The sequence below is a fragment of the Rhinopithecus bieti genome, unplaced genomic scaffold (assembly GCF_001698545.2).
Source record: "Rhinopithecus bieti isolate Rb0 unplaced genomic scaffold, ASM169854v2 scaffold_14700, whole genome shotgun sequence".
Classification (NCBI taxonomy): Eukaryota; Metazoa; Chordata; class Mammalia; order Primates; family Cercopithecidae; genus Rhinopithecus; species Rhinopithecus bieti.
In genome coordinates, this window is record NW_016808194.1 from 1,564,605 (window position 1) to 1,581,760 (window position 17,156).

Below are 17,156 nucleotides of genomic sequence, written 5' to 3' on the forward strand. Positions count from 1 at the left end.
TCTGGGTCTATGAAGTAAAAATTTGAATGTAAGCATATAAGATGATATAACATTTTAGGACGCTGTGGTAAGCTTTATTAAGAAAAAGAATGACTTCCTTATTTGTTTTGGGGCTTTTTTGTGAGAAAAGATACATTTGTTAGACTTATTTTTGTTTGGGGAGTTTTTTGTTTTTTGTCTTTTTTCAGACAGGCTCTCGCTCTGTCACCCAGGCTGGGGTGCAATGGTGTGATCGATGCTTACTGCGGCCTTGACCTCCTGGGCTCAAGCGATCTTCCCATCTTAGCCTCCCAAGTAGCTGGGACTGCAGACACGTGCCACCACATTCTGCTAATTGTTTTGTATTTTCAGTAGAGATAGGGTCTTGCCATGTTGGCCAGGCTGATCTCATACTCCTAAGCTCAAGCAGTCTGCCCACCTTCGCCTCCCAAACTGCTGGGATTGCAGGCATGAACCACTACCCCCCAGCTGAGATTTTGTTTTCATCATTTTACTTGATCTTTATTTAAAATTTTAAATAGGTAGTATACATACACATGGTCCAAAAATCCAAAACTGTAAAATGATATACAGGGAAAAGTTTTAATATGATCTTTTCCTTATTCTTTATCTGCCCAGTTCTTACTTTACCACAGACAACCATTTTTATTAGTTTGTGGATCCCTGCAGAAGTTTATTATCTAAATACAAAGCACACATTCTAATACTCCCCATCCCTGTTTTGTACACAAATGAATATTTGTACACAATGAATTTTGTACACAAATGAATATTTAGACAGAGTCTTGCTCTGTTGCCCAGGCTGGCATGCAGTGGCGCAATCTCAGCTCACTGAAACCTCTGCCTGCCAGGTTTAAACGATTCTCCAGCCTCAGCCTCCTGAGTAGCTAGGACCACTGCGTCTGGCTAATTTTTGTATTTTTAGTAGAGATGGGGTTTCACCATGTTGGCCAGGCCTGACCTCAGGTGATCCGCCCGCTTTGGCCTCCCAAAGTGCTAGGATTACAGGCGTGAGACACCACGCCAGCCTAAAACATATTTTAAGAAATTTGACTTGCTTCCTTTGAGTTTAAGATGTCATCTTAACGTACTTTTGTGTTTTACTGTAATAAACCAAGGGTTAATTTGGTCAGTTGACTCTCCATCTGGGACAACCTGGACAGGTTTCATTCTATCTAATCTTTTGTTAAATGATTAGTGTAAAGTTTCACAGGAGACAACTGAAGCAGACTTTTTAAAACTTTACTTAGACAGTGGCTTTTAGACTTTTGTATTCTATTAAGCAGCACAATTCTTTTTACAAATGAAATGTGATGTGAATTCCCAACATATTAAAACAGAGAAAAGCAGAACAGCTCCAGCCTGACTCCTCACCCTCAGCAATACCCATCAGCCCCATTCCCCGTTTCTTATCACACCCACCCTGAGGAAGCCCCTGTTTGGGAAAAGAGGTTAAATTAACAGTATGGCGTTTTTCCAAGATATGTACTAAGGCATGAACATTGATGATGTGTGATGTCAGTAGATATTGGATGGAAAAAACTCCATAATTAAATTTGGGAACACTGGGTTAAAGTTAAATTTGTTCTTTTACTACAAGCCCTTAGTAAATTGATATGAAGACTTTGTCTCCAAAAGGTGAGAGATATGAAACTTCTGCCAAACTACTTTATCATGAGCTTTTTCCTAAGAAGTAAATTGAGGAACACTAGTTTGAGAAACTCATTTCTTTATTTTACAGTGGGAGAAGTAAGATAAAGAGAAATTAAATGACTTGACCAGGGACACCCATCATTGCCTTACTTCAGAAAGAATTTTAGGCAATTGACACCCAATAAATTGTAGTGAGAAACAGAGTCAAAGCTCTCTACACGTAGTATTTATTTTTCTTTAATACTATAAAGCCTCTTAGATTTGAGACTTGTTTCACAAAATTTTAAAAATATCTAAGTCTAAAAAAAATCTTGCATATTGGGTCCCCAACATTATGCACAATACTTATAGGAAAATGTAACTAATTGGGATGTAACACTTTTGCCCATTCAGTAGCAATAGCATTCAGCTGTACTATTTGTTCATGATAGTGGTGAAGAAGGCAGACATAGTTCCTCCCCACTCAAGTCTACATCTAATGATATACATTAAAGATTAGCAAACAGTACAAGACAAGAATGAATCTGTTTATGGCAGTTTGTAATTAAAAGTAATATCAAAGATATTACTGGGAAAATCATTAAACATATTTTGTATTTCAAAAGATTTCTACTTTTAGCAGACAACTGAAAGTTTCTAGTTCTTGAAATGTACACTACATCCTCTGGCAATTATATTAAAAATGACAAAAGTTTGGATTATTCTGAATTGCTTTGTTAGCTTTCAGAGCCTTCGCAAATTGAAATACCATTTAAAATGTACTTTATCAAATTTGTTGTTACTGATGACTGCACACTGAACATATATTTTTTCCTATACCTTATTACATATAGCAGGAAATCTTTGAAAATTAAAAGATAAAAGATACAAGCTTGTAGAATCTTCGTATTTCAGAATTTTTTCTTTACATTCAGTTTAAAGGATTGTGTTCCTGTTAATTGAATAATCTCTGCTATTTAATTCTACCCTTTTGAGGTTTTATACTTTTGCATTACAGTTGATGGAAATACCTGGGCACAAGTAATTGCCTTATACCCAACTTTAGTAGAATGCATCACCTGCTCTTCTTCTGAAGTCTGTTCTGCACTTAAAGAGGCACTAGTTCCCTTTAAGGATTTCATGCAACCACCAGCATCCAGAGTTCAAAATGGAGAATCTTGACCGGCTACAATATATTTGAAAGAAGGAAGATATTCTAAAAAATGTTTGCTCCCAAGTGAGTCTTCTGTGAGAAGGACATTTCTTACTGCAAATAATTCTTGGCAGCTGTTGTTGGCCTCCTTTAAATTGTACTTACCTAAGTTCAGTAATTCATATTACAAGATTGCACATCAACAAAGGCTCCTGAATGAACAGCAGTGTAAGGCTTTAATAAATTAAACTGATGGGAGGGATAATTAACACTACAATATACATGCTATCATATCTCCAATTGGTGATTTAAAGTGAGCTTATGTACAGTTTGTGGTGTATGTGGTTAATGATGTACTTTTTAAAAAGAAAGAAGAGATATTTCAATTCAGTCAGATTTATTAGGCTGGTGTTTTTGCACCCTTTTTCAAGTACAAAATTGTACTAGAATTTTATGCAAGATGGTACTGTAACATTCCATATTATCTATAACCAGCCTTTGTTAACAAAGGGAACTTACTTGTGTGTATAATAAATGGTACAGTTCTGTATAAAATAGTTGCATTTATTTAAATTTTAAATGTATTGATAATGTTAAATGCTTAAAGCTCTATTTATTATTAATACAAAATTGTTTGCTTACATTTTTACTTATAATTTGCCTTCTTATGTGGCGGATAAGCTCACCATATGATCATGCAGTTAGCTTCATGCTTATTTTAAATGTATTATTAGTGACCATTAAACGTCTGACCAGTAAGGTCATGTGAACACAGCAGCAAATAGTTTATGATTTGCTGATTTTGCAACTTTGAAATATAGGTTCTTAATACATAGATACATATTGTAGCACTATGACTTCATCATACCTCATTTCTTTAAATAGCTGTCCAAGCTTTCACTGAAGTCTGTCTGTTTTTTATATTTGCTGTCTGGATTTTAAAGACTTTTCATATTTTATATTTCTACTGATTTTGTTTCCCCTAACAACATTTGTCACTGTCTTTGAATTATGACCCAGGCAAGATGATTTCAGATTTTCTAAAATTTTGCCGGTGAGGTTTTGTTCATACCAGTGCTTCATTTTGTAATGTCTTCTCAAGAAAAATACCTATGTTAACTCACAAGTATAAAATATGTGTGTATTATAAAACAATGAAAAGTGTATTTTTGGAGATAGTCAAACATTTAGAAGTGCAGTGAACTTGCTGTCATGGAGTAAAATGCTAATTATGTTTCACTTTCCTATCCTAGTGAAAAAAAAAGTGCTCTTGAGTACAATACCTTAATTATTTCTTAAAATACTGACTTTGACCTAGCTCACTGTATTTTTTATTTACTGGATTATGGATTATAATATTTTTCTTCTGAGTTAAATTTTCATAATTTATGTGAAGACACAAAGATGTTTAAAACAATGATTATTCATAAGAAATCATAATGGTCTCGGTATTATTTTAGTGTATTGGAAGGTCTTTGATCTTAATAGAATTTACAAATTTCAGCTTCTCCAGAATAATCATAAAACTGCAAAAAGATATTAGAATTGAGTCGTGATTGAGATACAGTTTTGAGGCTATTATAATTGTATAATTATTTAATTTGTACTATTATCTGTAAAATGTGGTAAGGTCTTTATTTGAGGGAATATTTTTTATTTACATGAATTACTGAATTTCTATTTTATTATTTCACCTAAAATTAAGGTAAAATATGGCATTTCATAAGTTCTGCTTTCAGCATTTTCCTTAAAGTTGTAAAAAATAATCATTCAAGCTATGTACTTATTTTCTATATTTGGGTATGTTAAATTGAGGATTAGAAAAATCCACATAATCACTGATAAAGCATTGAAACAGAATAACCCAAGGGTAGGGTACCGATTCAGGAACATGTTAAAAATATTGCCATGCATTTATTCAAAGGAAAATGGTCTATACTTGAGAAATAACAGATCAGTTGCAATTAAGATAATTAAATAGTTAAATATGAGTGAAGTGTATGCAATATACATTTATATGAACCAAAGCTTGCTTTATCAGGACCATGCCCTACAGTTCAAAACATAAACATAGTGAATGTGTTGATATCATATAATAAGGTAATAAATGCCAGTCTTAGTATGAAGCAAGTGGGTGGCCCCCTTGGTAGTATAATTTGACAGGCTTTTCCTCCAGAATATTTCCTGTCACCCTCCAAGAGTCACTACACTAATTCATTCCCTTGAGTCAAGCATTCCTCTATGTTGCATTTTCTAAAATATTCTGATTACTAGTATGGAACACATTGTCCTTTCCTTGTTAGTATGAATTGAGTTCTTCAGTGACCAAAAGAACTGGGGTGTGTAAAATTATTAGATGCCAGGAGATTCAAAAAGGAAGCTCTCAAAGATAAGATCATTTTATGGCACATTGAGTCTATAACCAGCCCTTTAAACAGTAGTAAAAATGTCCTTTGTGATACTTACTAGACATACTATGAGTTTTTTTTTTTTTTTTTTTTCCTTTTGAGACAGAGTCTCGCCTTGTCACCCAGGCTGGAGTGCAATGGCATGATCTTGGCTCACTGCAACCTCTGCCTCCCGGGTTCAAGCGATCTCCTGCTTCAGATTCCCAAGTAACTGGGATTACAGACATGCCACCATGCCCAGCTAATGTTTTTATATTTTTAGTAGAGATGGGGTTTCGCCATTTTGGCCATGCTAGTCTCGAACTCCTGACCTCAGGTGATCTGCCCGCCTTGGCCTCCCAAACTGCTGACGTTACAGGCATGAGCCACTGCGCCTGGCCAATACCATGAGTTTTAAGCCTCACATCATCACTTGTTGTCACTGCCAGTGCCTGTCTTATTCATATTGCTGGACAGCAGGCATATGCCACCAATTGTATGATTAATAAAGTCTTTTTCTGGCCATTTTGTCCATTATAAAGGAAATAAACTAATTGTTAACTTGCATAGATTACTTCTTAGTTTCCTATGATGCTACCACTGCCAAGGGAAAAAAATACATCATTTTGTAATGTCTTTAGTATTTCTTTATAACTACTGTTAAGGTTTTGTTAATTTTATTGTATACATTTGTAACATTGTTTATTAGGAGCCTTTTAGGTTCCAAAACAAACAAAAGGCATAAAAGTCTGGCTTAGAGAGAACTTTTCACTTGCTTTCATTTTTAATTTTATTCACTTAACAGCTAACATCTCTCTTGTTTCTTGTTTTTTCCATATATGGTTATTGATTCAACTCTTGCTATATTCCTTAAATTTGTATGTATCATCAGAAGAAAGAGATGAACAATTTAGTGTAAATATTCATCTAATTGAATTGAACAATTCAATTAGATGAATATTTTGTTCTGGAGAATAATAGTTAAATTATTTCTATGGCAGGCCAGTAACAACTAGATTATTTGTCCTTTCTCAATATAATTTTAAAGAGTATTTTGTTTTATTGTCACAGTTGGGTACCACTAGTCCCAGGTAACCATTGGGCCAAAGGATCAGTTAAGAAACAGTTAAGGATGAATTAGCATAAGTTATGGAGCACTGTTAGAAAACAACACAGAAGTATATTCTTTATTAATAAGGTGGTCATTATTACATTAGTGTCAATGACGGGCAGTGTAGTTACTTTATAATGACTAATATTTTCTCCCCAAATACAGAATAATTCAGATGGGCAACCAAGTTTTCAAGAGACTGCTGTAGGTGAAGTCTGTCTAGCCAAGGCAAAACACTTACAGGAGCCCCTGACTGTGCCACCCTTGGAATGGGTTAGTGTGCAGGCTCAGAATATTGTGGATTACAGTTTTTCATAGAAAACTACCACACATGTAGACAAAAATGATCTCTGAAAGCATTGCCAGCAGCTGGGTATGTTCCTTAGATTTCCACTTAGGTTTGGCATTTTGGCAGATAGCTGATCTTGTATAAAGTATCACATTTTACTGTGCTTAGTGTTCCTGGGTTGTATTTATCTACATTATTAGAGGGAATTTTTCTTTTAAAAAAATTATCCTTCATGAGAAGAATGGGAGGTCATACCACATAGTATTTTACCAATTTATATAAAGTGGGGAAAGTCTTTTAATACTTCATGATCACTTGAATTAAAGTTTTTGTATCTCTGGAAAGTAGAATAGTGCTTTCATTTGAATGAAAAGTGTTTATAGAGTCAGAAAGAGAAATAACGTCTTTGTATCTTGATTTATATACAGACCCATTTCAGAGGGGGTTAAATGTCTTACAAATCCAGTAATTTCGAATAACAGCGTTGGCTATTTAAAAGAACATGTGGCAAGTTCTATATGAATATTCTTGGTCATCTCGACTAATTCTGAGGCAATGATGGACGGAGACTCTACCTCTTATTTAACTCTAGGCATGTTGACTTTTCAAAGCGATTTCCTTATTTCTAAACAAAGATGTTGATCAATTAGTTACTAATTCTTTAGAGGAAAAAATGTGTAATTTGAGTGTGGAGTTGATTTTATAATGACAGGGCAATTATTCAAGTTTGATAAATTTATTACTATATCATAAGAGAGATCTTTGACTATTTTTCTTCCTTTTTCTTGGATATCACTTTCTTCCCTCCCCCTTCTCTCTTTGGTGTTTTTTTCCTTGTTAAATTTTATGTTTACGTTACCATCTTTCTTATACTTTCCCCTGATTTTTCTCTTTTAATTCCTCTTTCATTCTCTGCCTCTTCTCTTTCAGCTCTTTCTCTAATTGTGCCTATTCCTTGCTCAGAAAAAGTGGAGCTGTTAGTGGTAGAACCACTGCTCATTGCCTTCCTGTTAAATGAGATTCTAGAAATACTTTCCACTTTGGCCACTGTTGCGTTTTTGCAAAGGTAAAGTTCCCCTGCCATTTTGAAATAGCTGAACAAGTTAAAGTAATATGTTCCAAAAACTGGAAGTGCCATGAAAACCAAAAAAAAAAAAAAAAAAAATTTGTGACTATAACTCCTACTGACTTTATGAATACACGGGATTCAGCAGCCAAGATGCTCACAAAATGGGATTGCTATAAATATGATGGATTCAGCATCTAAATTTGGAACAATCATATCTTTTCTGTTATGTGGATAGAGAGATTATATATCTTTTCTCAAAGTAAAGTATTTAAAACCTGTTTAAGGCTGGGCGCGGTGGCTCAAGCGTGTAATCCCAGCACTTTGGGAGGCCAAGATGGGCGGATCACGAGGTCAGGAAATCGAGACCATCCTGGCTAACACGGTGAAACCCTGTCTCTACTAAAAAATACAAAAAACTAGCCAGATGAGGTGGCAGGCGCCTGTAGTCCCAACTACTCGGGAGGCTGAGGCAGGAGAATGGCGTAAACCCGGTACGTGGAGCTTGCAGTGAGCTGAGATCCGGCCACTGCACTCCAGCCTGGGTGACAGAGCGAGACTCCATCTCAAAGAAAAAATAAATAAATAAAATAAAATAAAAATAAAACCTGTTTAAATGAGTGTTTTGGCTGGCATGGTGGCCCACACCTGTAATCCCAGCGCCTTGGGAAGCCAAGGTGGGAGGATCACTTGAGGCCAGGAGTTTGAGACTAACCTAGACAACATAGCAAGATCCTATCTCTAGTTCAAAAAAAATTTTTAATTAGGGTTTTGGTTTGTTTTTTATGATTTTGGGGGGGTGAGGGAGATCTTTGTTTTTTGAGGCAGATGTTTTAGATTTATCCCATCTTAATATTTATTGATTTATAATATTGACACTGCCTACTTACAAGAAGGATTTGAGGCAGCATATATTGCCCATGTATTTCAACTATTTTCATTTTTCTCTTGCAAAGCAGTATTTGATGGAAGACCTGGAATCTTATAGTTCTCATATCTGAGTCTTTCTGGGGTGTATTTGGTGTCCGTGTGCTTGTTTCACCCAGAGGTCAATTGAAACCTTCCTAATTATACTGTGGTATTGATTCTATCCCCTCAAATATGAAAAAATTATTAAATTTTGAGACCATTTTCGGTTGCTGTGAATGTAGTTACACTAAGTTTTATTTTAAACTAAAATTCAATAAACAGTGCAGCCAGAGAAGAGCTAAACCATGCCATTATTTGGAAAATCATCGCAGTATATTAACAACTGCTTCCTTCTATGAGGTTTTACGAGATGCGAGAAAAATACTCCATACCTTTAATGTTGCAATTTTATTTTTATCGAGAAAAATAAAATATTAGGCTTCAGACCCAACTGTGCAAATTTCATTTGCTTTCCATCTCTTACTACTACCTCTGTGTCATAATTTAACACATAACATACAACTCCTGTCTCTTAAGGCAGCTACCATATGGTGTTTATGTCAGACTGGATATATTTATCTAATTTTGTGAAATTCTTTTTTAGTTCCCAACACAATTCTTGAAAGTAATACCACTGTTGTTACTTTTTTTCTTACAATTTTTATGTTGTTGAGATGTATCAGTTATGTATTATAATCATGAAAATGTATTGGCCTCAAACCCAAATTTTCTTTGTAGTCTAGGATAGATTTTTCATGAAAGCTATATAGTTATAACTGTGATTGTACAGATCCTTTATTTGCTTTACAGTTACCATTAAGCATGATTCCAGGTTTTTAATTATGTTTCAGCAATACTAGTATTTCTTTATAACTTGAAATCATAACCACTTTGATAATTTACCTTTGGATCTGACCAGTGATTCATTTTTTTTCTTGAATATACTTTGTGTTTGCTTTCTCATCCCCATTAAGTCTGAAACATTATTGATACCCCACATCACTTACTCTGTTTAAAGACTTTACCAGTAGTGAGTCACATGTTTAGGATGATCAGTTTGGAAAAAAAAAAATTATAGAATAAAGGGGAAATGTTCTTGAGAGCTTTATTAAAACCATTAATATATAAAATGAAAAAATAAACAGAAGACACAAAGTGTCTCTCAATAGTTTAGAAAGAAAGATTTGGAACCTTAAGTAAAAATGCTAGGTCAAGTAAAATGTAATCCTGATGTAGATTAGATTATCTTAATCTTAAGAGCATTTTTTTTTAATTTGGTGAAGCTGTTTTGAAACTGCCTGTCCATATCAATGCCAGACTACCTCTACCTCTCAAAGAAAATAATTTGCTTTAAAATTCCTTTTTTTGTTATGTAATGAAAGTATAAAACAAGAATTTGTACATTACTCAGTGTGTACTGTAGTCAGATATAGTTAAAATAATTTTTCTAAAGCTAATTTTAACCACCATTTCTGGAGTACCTAGTATGTGCAGGCCAAGGTTTTGCCTTTATGATTCCCTTTAATCCTCAAAGTAGCCTTGCAAAGAAGTTATTTTCATTTTACAGAAGAGTCAAGGATCGGGGGTTGAAGTGATCAGGGGACCTAGAGTCACATACCTAAAGTCCAGGTGGATCACTATGTCTTGCTTTTCTTTTTTTTTTTTTTTTTTTTTTTTTTGAGACGGAGTCTTGCTCTGTCACCCAGGCTGGAGTGCAGTGGCCGGATCTCAGCTCACTGCAAGCTCCGCCTCCCGGGTTCCTGCCATTCTCCTGCCTCAGCCTCCCGAGTAGCTGGGACTACAGGCGCCCGCCACCTCGCCCGGCTAGTTTTTTGTATTTTTTAGTAGAGACGGGGTTTCACCGTGTTAGCCAGGATGGTCTCGATCTCCTGACCTCATGATTCACCCGTCTCGGCCTGTCTTGCTTTTTCAAAAGCAGTTATTTCTACTACAGTACAATAGTTTCATGTTTTACAGTCCATTAAAATCCAAGACTTATAAAATAAAGTAAAAATACTCTTGAGGCAATTACTATTTCTATGAGAGGCATTGGGACAAATATACTTGAACATAACAAAGAACTTCAAATACTGTGAAAAAAAGATTTGTCTTAACGATGACCTTGAAAGTTGCATTGGGTTTTTATTATTGGTCCAGGTTTAAAACATTTTATCTGTTTAAAACATATGTTGTGTGTTGTAAGAAGTTATAACAACAGCATTGTGGTTAAGAGCCCAGAGTCTGGGGCCAGACTTCTTAGATGCAAATCCCAACTCTGTTATTTACTAAATGCGTGACCTTGGGCAAGTTAATTAACCTGTTTTGGTGTCCTCCTCTGTGAAATGGAGTTAACAGTGGTTATTTAACAGAATTTAAAATGGAGTGTGTTCTAAAGTGCTGTGCCTGGAGCATTATCACCACTAAGTAGTTAGGGAAGTAAAATACATTTGGCACACATCATTCAAGAATGGCCAGAAAATCCACGTCTTCCCACAATAGGGACCAATTTTTTGCCTTTCACCGGACAACCACTGAATGTTAAGACTCTGCTGTGTGCTAATAATTGTCCTTGCTGTATGTGACAGAAGCTATTTGGAGCACTCTCAAGTGCTTATTATAGCTAGTCAAGGAAACTGCATATATAAAATAATACTGGATACAAGACTATACAGTTAAATACTGGTGTATCGCTAACAACTTTTTAGACCCTATTTTGTGTTAGGCATTGAGTTAGTCTCTGCCCTCATGGAGTTTACAGTTTTATAGGGAATACAGACCTTTTAACAAGTATGTAAAGTACAGTAAAAGTACAGATTAAAATGAGATCATAAAATAGGGAACCTTAGCCTAGTCTTCTGTGGTTCAGGTTACTATCGCTGTTAGTAGTCAGAAGGAAGTTTTTTTAAAGAAATGAAAAAGCTCAGTGGTTAAGACAGAACTCAAAGTGAGTCTTGATGGCTACCTAGATTTTAGATGAGTTCAAAGGCTATATGGGGGGATTTCAGGCAAAGATACTGTGAGCAAGGTATATCTGTGAAATAGAAAACAGTACATTTTGGTGTACTGTGTGAGACAAGGTTGGCTGTGAAGGATTGGATCCCTTCATAAAATTCCTTGAAAGCCAAGGAGAGTAGTTTAGATTTGAGATGGCAGCGGTCTGGAGTGATTTAAGAATAAATTATGAAACCAAGGAAGATAAACTTGCAATCATAAGCAGGATAGGATATATACAGTATGGAAAACTAAAGTAGGAAGCTGTTGCAATTTTCTTGCTACAAGGTGATGATAAAGGATTGATTCACTAATGGTGGTCATATTGAGAAAGGATACTTAAGATTCCTGATATTATGGGGGGTGGGAGAAAAAGTTGATCGTAACAGTACATTATATGTGGATGATGAGTATATTGGTGTTAGCACTGTTAAAAACATTATGGAAAGGAATCTAATAAAGTAGCGTAATGACTAAATTTAGCTAGAAACTACTGCTGTAACAAATCTGTATACCATAGACCAAACAGCTGTTTAATGGCCATTTAAAAATCTGTGCCATTATGGCAAAGGACATTTGCTCTGGTGCAGAATAATCTGATCCACTGTGCAGTGAATGAGCAGTGAGGGTTGAGCCCCATGGCAGTCCAATCTTTGCTTATCAAGGAAGGATGGTGTTAAGTTTCTACAGACTTTCTGGTAAGTGATCGATAGGTGAGTTTATGCTTTGAGTTTATGATTTGATTGAGTTTATGCTTAGTGATTGATAGGTGAGTTTATGCTTTGTCAAGCACTTAATTGCAAATGTATTATGTTTACACAAATATTCTTAATTGGAAAGTTTCTGAATATGCACGTAAAAATGTTATGAAATATGTCAGGCAGGCCGATTTTTAACTTGAAAACTTGTACTTTCAGAAATTGTTTGGGTCCCATCGCCTATACCATGTAGAAGAGAAACAAAAAGCCAGTTATTTAATTTTTAATTTGCAATTAAACCTCTTGGCCAGAAGGATCTGTTGTCCAACATTACATCGTAATAGCTTAAGAAAAAAAAATCTTATTTTGCCAGAAAGGGAATTATACAAGGATATGAAGGATCAAAGTCTGGGCAAAGACAATTCTAAGTTGTAGCTAAACATGCTTTTCATTTCCCACCATTCCTTACTTTTGTCATGAGTAGTCTGGATTTTCAGGGATAAGGCTGATAGGGCTGCCAGATCAGTCATTAAAAATTGAGAATGCGCAGTTAAATTGGAATATCAGATAAACAATTTTAAAAATGTATGTAACACACATATGCCAAAACACTGGTTATCTGAAATTCCAATTCAACTGGGCGTCCTGTGTTTTATATGACAAGCCCTAACTTTTTCTTTAAAATAATTTGTTAACTTCCTACAAAAAATCTCTAAATGGGAGGAAAAAAAAATCCCATAAGTTGTCTGGGCCAAAAGTAGAAGTGGCTCCATGGCAGTCAGCCTTCTCCCTAACTTGGTTTAAAAAGAAAAAGCCAAAACCACGAGTCCCAGAAGTTTGCGTTTAAAGCGAGCTGTGCCGCAGCCTTCCCGCCTGTTTTCTGCGGAATGTAGCTCAGCAGCCACCCTGCGTGGGTGGGGCTCTTATGATTGTGTCCTTGCTGGATGGGAAAGGAGGTGCCGGAAACTTCAAACCACGGCCAGGGTACAACGTGTCCGCTTAGGCGGCGGTATGCGCCGCCATCTTCTTTGCGGGCAAAGGCCGAAAAAAGTTTGGGACTCCACTTTTCCCCGCTGAGCCGACGGAGGGCATCGCCCGTTGCTTCAGCACTCCGGTGACGTGGAATCGGGGTCCCCGCTTTCGGGGCTGATTTCTGGTGGCACGTCGAAGCTTGCCAAGGCGGGGAAAAGGGACGCCGCCTCTGTCCCGGATGTAAGATGGCGGCGCGGGGGGCCGCCCGGTGGGGCGGTCACGTGGTGAGGAGTAGCGCGCGAGCCTCCTTAAGTGATCTCTAAGGTTCGTCCGGACGCACAGGAGCAGCGGAGCGCGAGACGGGTCTCGTGTCCGCACGCGTCGAGTCGTCGCCGTCGCCACCCGGGCCATCGCCTGGCCCGGTTTCACTGTTAAGGGGTTTTCGTTTGTTCCGTTTTCGCCTCCTGCAGAACTGAACGGGATTTCCCCGAAGGGTGCTGGGGAACGGGTGGCCTGGGGACTTCCCGGCTATGCCTTAGCTGCTGTTTGGCGGAGCCGGCGGCCGTTTGTGCAAGATGCGCCCCGGAGATGGTCGGCGCCGAGCGGGCCGACGGCGGGTGCGGCAGCGCGGCGCGGGTAGGGGCCCGGGTGCCGGGCTCGGCCGCAGCCCAGCCCCCACCGGGGGCTCGGAGCAGGGAGGGGCGCGAACGGCGCAGCTCGGGACGTGGCGGCAGTTCCTAGCGGGCGAAGCGCGGGAGTGCTGTTCGCTGCCTCTCGGGGGCCGTCCAGAACCAGTTGGTGTCTGACTGCGCTTTTACCGCCCATTTCCTTTTTTCGAGAGGTGAGGCGACGCGCTCCCCTCGGGCAGTGGAGGGAGCGGCTTTCCCCGCAGGACACCGGTGCCTTTCTTCAGAGCGGTGGTTGACGTAGAGAACGCCGGCTGTAACACCCGGGCGCCGGCGCCGCCTCTGATCCCCGTAGCTCTCGGGGCGCGCCGGGAGCAGCCGAGGCGCTGGGTGCTGGGCGGGGTCTTCGGGCGCGGCGCGGCGGGGAAGGGAAAGGAAAAGAAGGGACGGCGGGCCGACGTCGGCAGAGAGGAAGGACGGAGAAGCGCCGGAGCCGCTTTGCTGCCCTCCGCGTGGTCCCGTGCCTCCCCTACACCATGGCCCTGGCTGAGGTAGTAGTTTGTGCTGTTGGTCGGGTTGTGACATTGCCCGCTGTGGAGATAACTGCGCAAGCTACTGCCTTGCTAGTGCTGGTGATGCTCAGCGCCGCGGAGGACAATGGCTGGGAATCCCCTTTGTTTTCCGGGGCGCTGCCTGGGGACAGCCCGCGAAGCCTCGGCGCCCGGCCCGCGCGGCCAGCAAGGAAACCGTTAGTTTCACATTTTCCTGGAAGAAGGAATTGAGGGGAGTGGGGTGGACCGCGATCTTTTTTAAAGGTGGGGGAAGAGCTAAGCCATTGAATTCTTTCTCTTGAAGGAAGGAGTGGAATTGTGTAAGATAACTTTTTCACCCTAAAGAATTCTAACGCTTCTTTCAGCAGTTAAATGCCAGATTTAGTGTGTACCTGTTTTACTTCGTTCTTTAGCTGTAGGTTGGAGTGGAATGAGCGATCTGCAGAACTGGCTTTATAGGGACAGAAGTAGACCTGATAATTAAAGTTTATGCCTTAACATTTTAGATCTGGTTTCTGATATGCTCTCTTAGTAAATCTGAGCGTGTCTTCAAAAATGTAAACCCAAAGCAATTTAAAGTTTCTCTTTAAACTTTGCAACTCCGCGAATGAGAAGATTGAATTTATTTGTAGGTAATTGCACTATTCTGATTTTTTAATGTATGAGGCAAACAAATAAATTCTATGTACAGTGTGCTGTGAATGGTTTTGTTTTTTGTTGGGTTTTTTTTTTTTTCTTTTTAGTTTAACCTTGGGGCTCAGATACTGCTGTTGTGGTGGGTTGGTTTTTTGGTTTTTATGACCTTTGATTCTAATGTTATGTGGTACTTACATCTTTGAGGTTTTGTATGGGAGAAGAGGACTAGGAATTGAAAGTGTGGTTTCTAGATTTGAGTTTAAAATCTACTAACACTCATTTTGATTCCTGAGTGGCCACTACTCCTAATAGCAAAATACCTTTGCATAGAGTAAAAAGGTAGTTTGGATAACTAATGAAAATACTCAGTGTTCTAATACTCTGAAGTCTGCGTGGAAAACCAGATACTTATATTTTTGCATTTTATTTTCACTGAGGGAAATAGGTGGTCAGGTTTAGTACTTTTCTTTGAACATTGATCTGTGTTTGTACAGAATAGGTAGTTTTGAATATAATGTAATCACAATTTTGTATGGTTTTCTGATGCTCTGTTAAAAAAAAAAAGGCAGTTCTTTAAACCATCCAAACCCTTCAGCAGGAGTTTGATGCTTTTATCATTCAAAAGTGATCTGATATATGTACCTTGATTGAGTTTGGTTTAGCCTTGAGAATAACCTTACTTAATCTGATCTCATCAGGATGGAGCGGCCTCATTGTGGAAAGGGCGGTGAAGAACCTTACCTTGAATCTTAAGATGCAGAAAATACTTGAATGTTGGCTCTTGAAGTATGCTTTTCTTGATAGCAAAGCAGAGGAAATTCAAAGCTTTAAGTGCTTGTTTTCTTAAATAATGAAAACCTCTGGGGTGCTATGTCAAATCTTGGTTTGTGGAGAAACTAATCATAACATGCTAATTGCATTATGATTTTATTTTCCAAAACACTTCATTCAACCAACCAAGGTAACCATCCAACCCACTACATTCTAACATTTTTATGGAGAATCAACAGTTGTTAATCTGCATCCCAAAGTATAACAAATTCTGCTGGTAATTTAAACTTTCAGTGGATAAGCACACCAGAAATGCTCAGTGTTCTTACTTTATATCTTGTACTTTTAAATGGTATCCACAACTACACATTGCCCAAATAGTAGTAACATTTTTGAGTTACTGGATGTAAAGGTACTTTGAGAGGTTAACTGTTTCCCAAATTACAAGAGAAAATACTGCCACCAGCCGACTTGTTTTAGTCCCATAGATGTATTTCTGCTCTAATCTCCAATTTTAAAAATGAATCTGCTAATTACATTTGTCTACACACCAACTGAAAATTACCAACTGAACATTTTCCTTGCTGACAGTTTCCTACAAGATGAATTTGCCTTATCAAAAATACAGCTTTCTGAACTTAGTATTATTGACATTTACTTGGTGCAATTAACTTTTTTGTTAAAGGTCTACTGTCAAGCATTTAAGTAATTTGTAGTTGCAAAAAGCCACTGATGGAAAGTAATAAGGCCGTATTTTGAGTGCCCTTCTCAATAAGTACATACTAAACCAAAGGAAAGCTGGATTATGGTAATAACATTTTAATAAATGCCATCCTCAATTGAAAATGGAGATGATGCTGTGGTATATAGGACACACCATATGGAGAAGATTCTTGGAGAACACAGTTTTGCTTCATACTTCAAAATTCTGATTGCTAATCTAACATAGAAAAGCGTTGTTTACAAGCTATTTTAAAATAACCTTTTGGCAGGTAGGCAAGGGTGCACTCAAGAGATTGTGTCTTGTGGAGTGGTCCCCAAAGAATTCCTGCCAGAGGCACCAGACAGCACAGATTAGCTCTTAAGTATATAAGCACAAAGCACCCAAAAGGCAGAGATTTCTTCCTAGCTACATGCTCTCTCACCCTATTGCTTATTACACTCCACCCCCTCCATGGTAAAGAAAGCTGACAAAGGAGGTACTATTAATTTCCGTTCCCATTGAATAATCACCTCCGTAATTTCTACAGCAAAAGGTAAATAGGACAATCATCTTCAAAAATGAATTAGGCCAGACTGGTAATACCCAAAAGGAGAATTAATGACCATTGTCATAAACTCTGAAAAGCCGTTGGTGCTACAGA

General features: G+C 38.1%; 2 protein-coding genes across 2 annotated transcripts in view; one reads left to right on the forward strand and one right to left on the reverse strand.

Annotated features, from left to right (window-relative positions):
- MON2 (MON2 regulator of endosome-to-Golgi trafficking) overlaps nt 1–4,222 on the forward strand; it is a 128,758-nt gene extending 124,536 nt beyond the window's left edge. The window contains 1 exon segment of the mRNA XM_017885694.1: nt 2,651–4,222. Within this exon segment, the coding sequence (XP_017741183.1) occupies nt 2,651–2,814 (164 nt within the window). The 3' untranslated portion in view covers nt 2,815–4,222.
- Nucleotides 4,223–13,628: 9,406 nt separating this feature from the next.
- LOC108537918 (putative uncharacterized protein encoded by LINC01465) lies at nt 13,629–14,054 on the reverse strand. Its single transcript, XM_017885690.1, is given in 2 exon segments — nt 13,629–13,811; nt 13,813–14,054. Coding segments are annotated over 2 exon segments (393 nt in total). The 5' UTR covers nt 14,034–14,054; the 3' UTR covers nt 13,629–13,639.
- Nucleotides 14,055–17,156: the final 3,102 nt, after the last annotated feature.